This window comes from Poecilia formosa, unplaced genomic scaffold (genome assembly GCF_000485575.1).
Source record: "Poecilia formosa unplaced genomic scaffold, Poecilia_formosa-5.1.2 Scaffold307, whole genome shotgun sequence".
Lineage (NCBI taxonomy): Eukaryota > Metazoa > Chordata > Actinopteri > Cyprinodontiformes > Poeciliidae > Poecilia > Poecilia formosa.
This window is the reverse complement of record NW_006800246.1, coordinates 545663-555952: the sequence shown is the minus strand read 5'-3', so window position 1 is coordinate 555952 and position 10290 is coordinate 545663. Positions and strand designations below refer to the sequence as shown.

General features: G+C 41.1%; 1 protein-coding gene across 2 annotated transcripts in view; it reads right to left on the bottom strand.

Moving 5' to 3' along the window:
* Window positions 1-10167, bottom strand: part of LOC103152315 (GDNF family receptor alpha-2-like) — a 117688-nt gene extending 107521 nt beyond the window's left edge. For both annotated transcript variants that reach the window (XM_007572736.2, XM_016661018.1), the window contains exons 1-2: window positions 9592-10167; window positions 2696-2995 (exon numbers count right to left, since the gene is read on the bottom strand). In XM_007572736.2, the coding sequence (XP_007572798.1) occupies window positions 2696-2995; window positions 9592-9631 (340 nt within the window). In that variant the 5' untranslated portion in view covers window positions 9632-10167. The remainder of the gene's footprint in view (window positions 1-2695; window positions 2996-9591) is intronic.
* Between the last annotated feature and the right edge of the window lie 123 nt (window positions 10168-10290).

Genomic DNA, 10290 nt, shown 5'->3' with positions numbered 1-10290 from the left:
ACACACACTTTTGTCATAGAACCCCCAAGAATTTAAAACTACTTTCACCCCTGATTACCTGATTATAAAGCATAATTGTGTAAAGTACTGATATGAAGATGTGCTTTGTACAAAAAGTAAGAATATTTATGTTCCTGTGATTATTTATTTGATATGTCTGTTTCCTGGCAATAAATCTTGAACTTTTACAATGTCTATTTTCCTTTAAAAGAGCATACATAATCGGAATGTCACTTTTGTAAAGAATATTTTTTACATATTTGTTAAAACTGCTACCATGTTCTCACAGTTTGTTATGAGACAGATAATCTATGAATAGATCGATCTCCTCCACCTTCTCCCTGAGCTTCTATTGTTGTCTGAAGAAATGCACCACTCCCGACCAAAAACAACCAATCAGAGCCTGGAGCTGTCAATCTCATGGACTCGCTGCTAAATGTATTAATTGCAGCACAATAACTTATTGTTACAGAGAAAATATTTATCTGTCATCATCAGTGGCAATGAGCATTAATGATAGGTTGTGCTAGCTGCACCTTAACAGAGAGCAAGAGGGGGTCTGAGCAGCGCCACATGGAGAGGTGACTGACAGCGCTAAAACCTTCGTCCAGGCTTTGGTTGGGTGTTTCTAATCAGCACTGAAGCACTGGGAGAAGGCAGAGAAGCTCTTTTATTTTTCACAGATTACCTGTCTCAAACGGTTTGAGACAGTGACAGGTTCAACAAAATTGGAATCAGCATGTCCAACTTCTTAAAGATCAGTGATTGATAAAAATTGCAATCGATGAACAACAAATAAATACACTTTTCAAAAGCCAAAGCTTTTTTTTTCCACAAAGGATTTCAACAAAAGGAAAAAAATACAAACCAAATACAAACGTTCATACTTTTTCTTTTGCTAAACTTGTGTTTATTTATAAAACACAAGTGTGATAGTAAAAGAACAGACTCTGCTGGAACTGGGCTTCCTAAGGATAATGAAGCCAACATCCCTCCAGTCCAGCATCCTCACAGCGCTGTGCTGTGGAACAGAGTGTGCTGACCTGCTGCATCTCACCATGACTCTCCAGCTGCTGCTGCTGGACTGAAACCAACTTGTAATTTTCAGTCTGAGTCGCATACATTATAGAAACCCCTCAGAAGTTCACACACACACACACACACACACACACTCCTCAAACTCCAAAATGCATCACTGTGTTAGCAGTGAGAAATAAACCAAATACACACTAGATGCGTTTCCATTACAAGTGTTTACAAAACTTGGTCAATATTCGAATAATGTTGAAAAAACACAATTTTCCAGTTGCAGTGCAACTGCAAAATTGCATAAGAAATAAGAAAATAAGAAATGCAATAAAAATCACACATGAATAAGTTGGTTAGTGTGATAAGTAATCAAAAAACATGCTGCGCCACCATCCTCTACTTCCTGTTGTTTTCTTTGAGCCAGTGCCAACATCCAACTGTGTATCATGTGTGATCATGTGACTTGTGATGTGAAAAAAGTGTTTCCATTCCAGTTTTGTGAAATAATTTAATCGCAACAGGGCCAAAAAAAAAATACCTGAGCCCAGTGCCAAAACTTTTTATGAAAAAATGAGTATTTTTGGAATTGCAGAGTTTTCATTAAGTGAATTTATTTCAAATAGCTAAATGTCAAATTGATCAATTATATGGTCAATGGAAAGCACACGCTTTGCTATTACGGAAGCACATGAGCGCACCAAGAGTTGCAACTCTTCACAGTACTCCAGGTCATTGAAGCTGTTTCAGTCTTCTGAGCCTTTCTGTTGTATGTGAGCTCTGTGTGTGTGAGAGAGTGTGTGTGCCTTTCCTGGCCGGCCTGCGTGTTCCTGTATGTGTGTGTTTGTGTGTGAGGACTGTTAGCAGCACAGAGGCATCCTCAGTGGAGAAGGGAACAAAGAGAGAGGCTCTTAATGAGCTCTGCCACTGCTGGGACCCAAACTAGGCCAGCCAACGGGCCGTGCATGAGTGTGTGTGTCTGTGCTGGTGCGGGTGGTGCTGACACACACTGCAGCAGAGTGCAGGACCAGCAGTGGACTGTGGAGCAGCCACAGGAACACGCCAGGTGACTGCAAACGCTGCAGTGATGACCAAGTCCAACAAACAGCTGACCTGTCACTGCAGTGCTGCTCCTGCAGCTAATGGAGACCCTGTTCAGGGGGTCAGACATTTTCATGTTATTTCAGCTTCTGAACAGCTCAACAGCATCCTCCGGGTCAGTTCCTTCGGTTGTCCAGGTGGGGCACTGGGCAGGAAACCCTTCTGACCAAGCTCTTTTTCAGAGAAACCGCTTCCTTTGCCCACACTGTTATTAGCATCATTGTTGCTGGAGTTTATGGCCAGTGGTGGCAGAAATCTAGGCCTGGCCTGATGGTTTCCTCATCTGTCTGTGTGACAGGTGCTTCCATAAATGCAGCAGTTCTCCACTGTTTTAAAACTCACTCTGACATAGAAATTCTATGCAGTTCAACTTGAAACAAACAAAAAAGAACAACATTTTTTATTCCCTCTTTTTTCTTCAGGCAACAACTGCCAAGCTCCCACACAGCAATCAATACAGAGCATCTTAAACCTCAGCACAGAAAAGATGAACCAAGCCACAGCCTAAAACTTTGAAGCACATCATCAACAGGCAGCAGGAGGCCTCATTAGCTCCACTCATGCTTACCCTCAGTCAGGCCCATGTGGATGCTCCAGTAGTTCTGCAGACACTGCAGCTCCTTCTTCATTCCTCTCTTGCAGCGACAGTCATAAAGCGGCGAGTCTTGCAACACCTCTAGCGCCCCCTGGCACTCCTTGGAGGCCAGCATGGTGCTGCGCTCCTTGTCCCCGCCAGACAGACACTGGCGCATGATTCGGTAGCGGGAGCTGCACTGGCTGTTCTGGTTGCACAGCTCAGAAGCTCGCACGCAGTCTGGAGGTTCTCTCCAGCCGGGAGATCCCAGCTCCGACTCACACACACACACATCTGCAGCATAAATAGAAAGACAGCAACGGCAGAAAGTTACAGTTTGCACCAGTGCAGACGGACCGCGCCAAGCGTCAGACCAGGTCCAGGTTCAGGTCCAGGCTGCGGGTGGAGCTCCAAATAATTTGGAGTTATGTTCCACAGAAAATTCAGCAAATGCTGAACGGAGACAAGGGTCTAATGTTATTATGAGGTTATGAGGTAATTATGAGGTCAGTCTTTCTGCTCTCACACAGACAACGCATTAATGGACTAGAAGTTTTACAAAGATGATTGACTTGACCAGTCCGGTTTGATGACATTTTAATGAAAAATTATTGCAGCATACTTTTATTCTTTATAGGCATTGATGCTACCAAGTCAAGTCAAAACAGGGGACAATATCAGCCTTATTAGGATCTTCTATTTAAATGGTCTATTTCCCACAGACATGAATGAAGCTCTATCTTCTAGTGAGGTTCTGTGAATGATTCTACTTTGTATTTGATTTCATATTGATTGTACAATATATGTTACAAAATTAGGCTTTTGCTAAAGTACCTGTGATTACTATGTGATTTTAACTCTACATTGCCTTGTCATTCTGGGAATGAACTACTTTAGATTTGTCAGGAGATGATAAGTTTAATGTTGATCCAGCGTATAATGTAAACAGAGTAATAACAACTATGTTTTGCCTTTCTTGCATTATAGTAAAATAAAATCTAATAAAGCATAAAAAAGGCATGTTCAATGTAAAGTGATGCAGAATTATCCAAGCTTTAAGCTAATATAAAGTATTTCAGTGTAGGACTTATGGTTTAACAGTTACAATAGCGCCTCCTAGGTATTAGTGGATATGATTTTTCTTTATATAAGTAGTTGTAGGGGTTTTCTATCAGATTGCCCTTTTGGATTTTTTCCAGTATTTTCTGTTTCCTCTGTTATAATTACAAAAGGCTTTACCACTTGAAGTCGGAAAGCCGACATTCCTTGAATTGCCTATTCTCCCTACTCCATGGGTTTGGAAGGATCCAAAGTTTTGTCTCTTGTTCCCCTTTTCTTCTTGCATTTTTAACCTTGAATTAAAAATCTTCTTCTGGTCAACCAGGAAAGAAAGGTAATACTTGTATTTTCTCCAAAGGTTTCGATCAGGAGGGAATCTGTTCTGAGCTTTATATGCAGGTATGTGATTTCCAGGCTCCAAGCAAAGCTAAAGTCTTACAGTACTTTACCTAAGCTGTAAAAATACACAAATCACTACAACAGTCATACAAAGACATCAGCTGCCTTCCTTCACCTCACCATTCTTCTTTGTGCATCTGGCAAAAGCCAAAACAGACACCCACACAACAACCGGCTGACCTCTGTAGATGTAAATAGCTTTCAGCAAATAGAAGTTTTATTGTTGGTTTCTGCCAGCAGCTCAGATCACTGAGCAGAAATCAACAGGCAGGAGCAGGGATTAATTAGCTCTGGAGAGAGCAACTAAATCTAAATCAGCTAAATTCACCTTCAAGGTCACTGATGGTGGAAAACATCCAATTATGCAAATTAAACGTTGGTGCATTAAATAATTGATCAACATATCAACTGTGTCGTCAGTAAGGTGATGAGTTTTCACCCCAGCATCAATGACAGGTTAACTTGGTTGACTGTTGAGGAATTTGCTCACTTTGCTGGCTCTGTTTCTCTGTCATGTGGCATATTGCAGGCCACTTTGAGTTATTGATAATTCACCTTTCTGTCGATTCTAGTAAATAATTCTGTCTGTCTGAGTTACCTAACCAATGCCAAGGTAATTTTCTATGTATGTGTTCCAACACTCACTGTGCCGACATTAGTGCAGCCTGGAACATGCTATCACACCAAGGATACGAGTCACATGTGGCCTCTTCCAGAAACACTGCTGATAGATGAGGTAGCCTACTGTCTAACACAGTGTTTCCCAACCCTGGTCCTCGAGGCACACTGCCCTGCATGTTTTAGGCGTTACCTTGCTTTAGCACAGGTGGTTTCAATTGACAAGTGTTTGCTGAACTGCAATCAGCTGAATCAGGCGTATTAAAGCTGAGAAATAAAACACGCAGGGCAGTGTGCCTCGAGGACCAGGGTTGGGAAACACTGGTGTAACACATGCTACTCCAAAGAAGTGTGAAAATGTCTGAGGAAGATGATCGGCAAGAGGAGAGTGGCCTTAAACGGGTTTTCATATTTTCCTACTGCTTGGAGTGTTTTCAATGAAGGCGCTCTTCATTGTAGTAGACAGACTGTGGAACGTCAGCATACATGAAACGTGTAATTAAACATGTCTATTGGTGATACTGAAAGAGACAGCAATGGGCTTGTGCCAAATGCCTGCTTCATTAACTATGTGATACAGCGCCCCCTAAGGTGAGACACGGCAGAGCACTGACTCACCCTGGAGGTTTTCCATGTACAGTATTCCAACATGCAATACATGTTGGAAAATCACTGAATGTGTGAATTCAGTGATTTTGATCACAAAAATATTGATATTATCAATAAAAACATAAATATATAGAAAAGTCAAGTGGATAAATTGATTTTCTCTCATCATTGTTAAATCTATGTTACTTCCAGTAGTTATTTTACTTATCAGGATAACTGCTGAGGCACTACCTCATGAGTATCTCACAGATTATTCTGGATATGCTGAAAGATTACAACACATCACAGATTTCACATGGCATATTAATAACAATGCAGCTGAACTGTAATGTCACTCCAATGACTCACCTGTACCATCATTTAATCTCTATCACTAGGCTATGAAGATGCTTTATTCACCTCAGACAAGTAGTAACTGGAACAAAAAATTAAATTTCAGCCATTAATTTGCTATCTAATTAATTCAGATAATAATTTTTGGACTATTTTAGGGCATTTTTGGAGCATTTAAATATCAGTGGACAGTTAATTGTATATATAAAAAAACATGGAAAAGTAATATAGCCAGTCATTACTCAGAAGGACACTGTCACTTCCATTCCACTGATCTCCAGGATACATTATATTTTCACAATGTGACTCCAACAAAAGTGATACATGTACTTCAAGTGTTGGATGTGACTTTAATGTTCCACAAAATGTTCCTCATCACTTCATGCCAAAGAAACATGTTCTTAACAATGTCAGCATACATGGCAAAAAAGGCCAGAGTGTGACAGCAGCTTTAAATCCATCATCAAGTGTTCTGAACCAGGTACCACACATCCCTCCGTGTCATTATTCAGCACTGGAAGCGGTACAGTATTAACAAATTTTTCAGTGGAACATAACTCCAAATTACTACCAGAAAATATACAATTTTGAGAATTTTTCCGTTGAGTGCCCCTAAAATAGTCTAAGGAAAACACTGCTTATAAAGCTGATATACCTAGGTAGCAAGATGATACTTGACACACTTTTTATTGGTGTTTGTAAAGCAGCCAATGCAGAGGCAGCATTCATTTTTCTTTGTGCTGATTGGCTGTTCCTTCAATAGCAGAGATAAGGAAGACTGTAGATGTTGTGCTGTAGTACCAAGACAGCTTCCACTGTGTACATTAAGGTATATTTGTACATCTTGGTATGCTTGAACAACCAAAACAGACAAAAACAGCATTTTTATAGTCTAAAGTATTCACAGATTTCAGCTATTTGTGGTTCCTAACCCCCATTAATTTCAGGGTTTTATGTCACACATTATAATGATATTAAACCAGAATGAAAACTTTAGGTATATTGCAAAAAACATTTTAAAAAATATAAAGTTTTAAGTCCCCAAATTTTAAAATACCTGCACTTCAATTTTGCCATTATCTCATACCATGATTGTATGGTCCAGGTTTTTTTGGGGGAAAAAAATTAAAATAATAGTTAAAGAACATGAGTGAACATTTCTAGGTTAAGGTTGTACCAGAATGTTTACATAAAAAGAACAAGTGCACTGAAAATTTGACAGATCTTCATTTAAACCAAGTGGGATTTAAGAACTATAGTATTCAATCATTCAGACACAGGTCACTTCAGAGGTAATACACCCCTGATAGTTACAGATAGAGCTACTGTGCAAGTGTGATATTTGTCATCGGAACAAGGTTGCACAGTAAATCTCGAGAGAGATATGCAGTAATACAAAGTCTATTTATGAGTTTTTAAAGATACAGTCCCTCCACAGTGCCTAGCAAACATACTGAGGCACATAACTTTTGGCCTTTTGGTGTATTGCAATCACAACGACCTCTGACATATGGTTGAGATCAAGAAAAAAGCTGTACATCATTGTAGAGTGCCAGAAAAAATGGCAAATGGTTTGAAACACCGTTCATGAGAAATACTTTGCTAGTGCTTTCTAGAACCACTATCTGTGGCTGATATAACCACAAGTGTCTTACTACAAACTGAACATTGACTCTGCTTTATTCTTGGTCATCATGATGTTCTTTGTTTCTCTACTCTTTTTTAAAGAACCTCTGAGGCCAGAAACAGAACATTTACCTTTACATTGACTTTAATTACACAGATAGACTCTGTTCTTCAGCTGGTTGCATCTGGTTTTGTATAGGAAACTCAGAGCAAAAGCACGCAACCTTCTTACTAGAAAAGGATTCTGAATATCATCTTTTTTTTTTCTTCTGTTTCAGAGTTTTGCGCTAAGGTTATTACGCAGAATGAGTTGCGTGGTTTGAATATGATTTGGTACAGCAGGCAGTTCCCAAAGCATCCTACAGTCAATCAAAACAGTGAGTAACCAGACGCACTTAATGTCATACTTACTGTGTGCCTGAAACACCATTACTCCACTTGGCATGTCACTAGTTCTGCCCTCTAGACATGTCAGTTTCTGGTAAATCAATGGGTGGTCTGCATGTGTGACCAATTATATCTAAAAGAGACAATTCCCTCTGGTGGTTACACTTAATGTTTCTTTTTTGCCAGTAAACATGTTTATTTAATTTTGCAATCTGTTGTAAAATCCGGAGAAGTGAAGACCTCCTCTCCCTGACGATGGCAAATTCAAAAAAGGATCATAAAAGCAGTTTTTGAACGGGTTCTGCAGCGTTGCATGTCATAGATGTTATGCACAATCTCAGGAACATTTGAACATTTTTCAGTTTTTAGGACTAAATGCAATAAAATAGCATTATGATTGATTTGCTAAGTGGTAATGTGACAGCTGCTGAGTGATGTATTTGATAGTTTCAAATTGTTGTGTTTTAATGAATATCTAACATAAACCTGAGATTTATGAAATAAAAAATATGTATACGTTGTTTTTTCTGAGCTCTAGATTTTATTTGTGTTCCTTCTCTATTTCAAAACCATGTGCTAATCATCTAATTCAGGGGTGTCTGTCCAAAGTCAGTCCTCGAGGGCCGGCATCCTGCATGTTTTAGTTCTCTCCCTAGTGGTAGTAACATCTCCTCAGCAAGTCAGTGTTCTTCTTAGGCCTTCTTAGGCCTTCTGATGAGCCATCATGTGATGCATGATGTAAAACCAGGGAGAGAACTAAAACATGCAGTGACAGTTGGTGTTCTGTCTCAGGGTTCCTCATAGGTAGGGTAGGTGAATAACTGTGGTCAGATGGTTTTTTTAATAGGCTAACAATCATTCTGTGGTTGGTTGAACATTTTATCACCTGCAGGGAAACTCATAGCATGCATCAAAATAATACACCTACAAATAAATTTCCTCATTCAGGTTGTAAAAATGATCCATCATTAGATTTGTTTTGATGGTTCAACAGGGCAATAAGTGCCCTCTGCTGGAGCGAATGGTCAACAACATCAAACAATGGCTATTAAACTTCACTCAGGATCGTTTAGGAGAAAACCACAGCGGCAAAGACTTACATTTCAGTACTTTGTTCTCAAAAGATAACTCTTTTCAGTTATTTTCAGTGTTCCTTAAGTTTAAAGGGCATTTAATATGCTTGTTTAATGTCTCATGATCATCCTGTATAATCTGATGAGCTGCTGCAGAATGAAATAATCCACTCAACGTGTAAATTAGAAGGAGTTCCGCGACTGCAAGATCAGATCAGATCAGATAAACTTGTGTTCTCAGACAGAGAGAGTCCAGGTGGGAATGATCCGCTCAGATTGTCATGCAAATTACAAAAGAGCAACGAGACATGGAGATAAAACTAAAATGAAACCGGACAAAGAGAAGCAAGAAAACTAAAAACGGAAATGCTGCCGCGTAATTACGCGTGTAATTACACAGGATGGAGAAAAAAAAAGAAAAAGAAAGTTTGATCCAGTGAAGCTGTTTGCTGTTCTTACACAGGAATCATGTTTGCCCAACAAGCACGTTGCTTTTAATGCAATAACTGCAAATATTTTCAGTTGATTTTCTACCAGTTTCTAAAGTGTCACAGTCTTTCCAGCCCACATATCTCCACATATAACAGCCTGCCACTGACACGGCAGGCAGCCCCCCACTGAACCCGTTCCACAGGGCTGGTGGGTGACATCTTAATGGGTTTAATGTTCCTCGCGGAAGGGGAGGGGTGGGGGTGAGACGGACTAAAGTGCACGCGGGCAAGACCCAGTGCCCTCCGGTGTGTGTGCGTGTGTGTATGTGTGTGCACGCGCCACTTGTGTACTCACCCAACACAAACACCACTGAGATGATGTTAATCAGGAACATGTCGCGTCCGGCTGTAATCCCTCTGCTCAGTTTGCTGTACTTCTTTTTCACCTTTCTCTTCTCTCTTTTTCTGTCTGTCTACTTGGGCTCCACTGACATGGTGGAGCGACCGCAGCCTGGATCCCCGAGCCGAACCCCCTCCGACTCAGAGCAGCGCAGGACTGATGGCTGGGTCCGTCACGGGGCGAACATTCCGCTCCGCTCCTCGGGAGTCCGCTGAGAAAGAAAGACTTTTCCCGTTGCTGTTTAGAGCCTGCACGCGCTGCCCCCAGCCAACTTTTCCAGGTGGTCTGTCTGTCGGTGTGAGTTTGGACTGTCTGCCTCTTCCTTTCTCACGCGAAGTCTTACAGAACGCACCGACAGAATGTCTCTGTTTGACTTGAACCTCCGCGCGCAACTCCAAAGCAGCACGATGCGCTGTAGCACACGCGTCTCGTATCCACTCCAGCTGCCTCGTGGGTCCGCTGGCGCAAGAAAACCGGGCGCGTTCGACTGCTGCTGAGGAACCTTCAAACGGCCCCGCTCCTTCCCTCCTGACACGCGCAGATACTCTTAGAAAGGCGCGTGCCAGTGTCTCTCGCTCTCTCTCATTCTCCAGGTATCCAACAAGCTCCTCGCGCACTCAGTGACTCCGCGTGATGATCTAGGCGTGCAATATG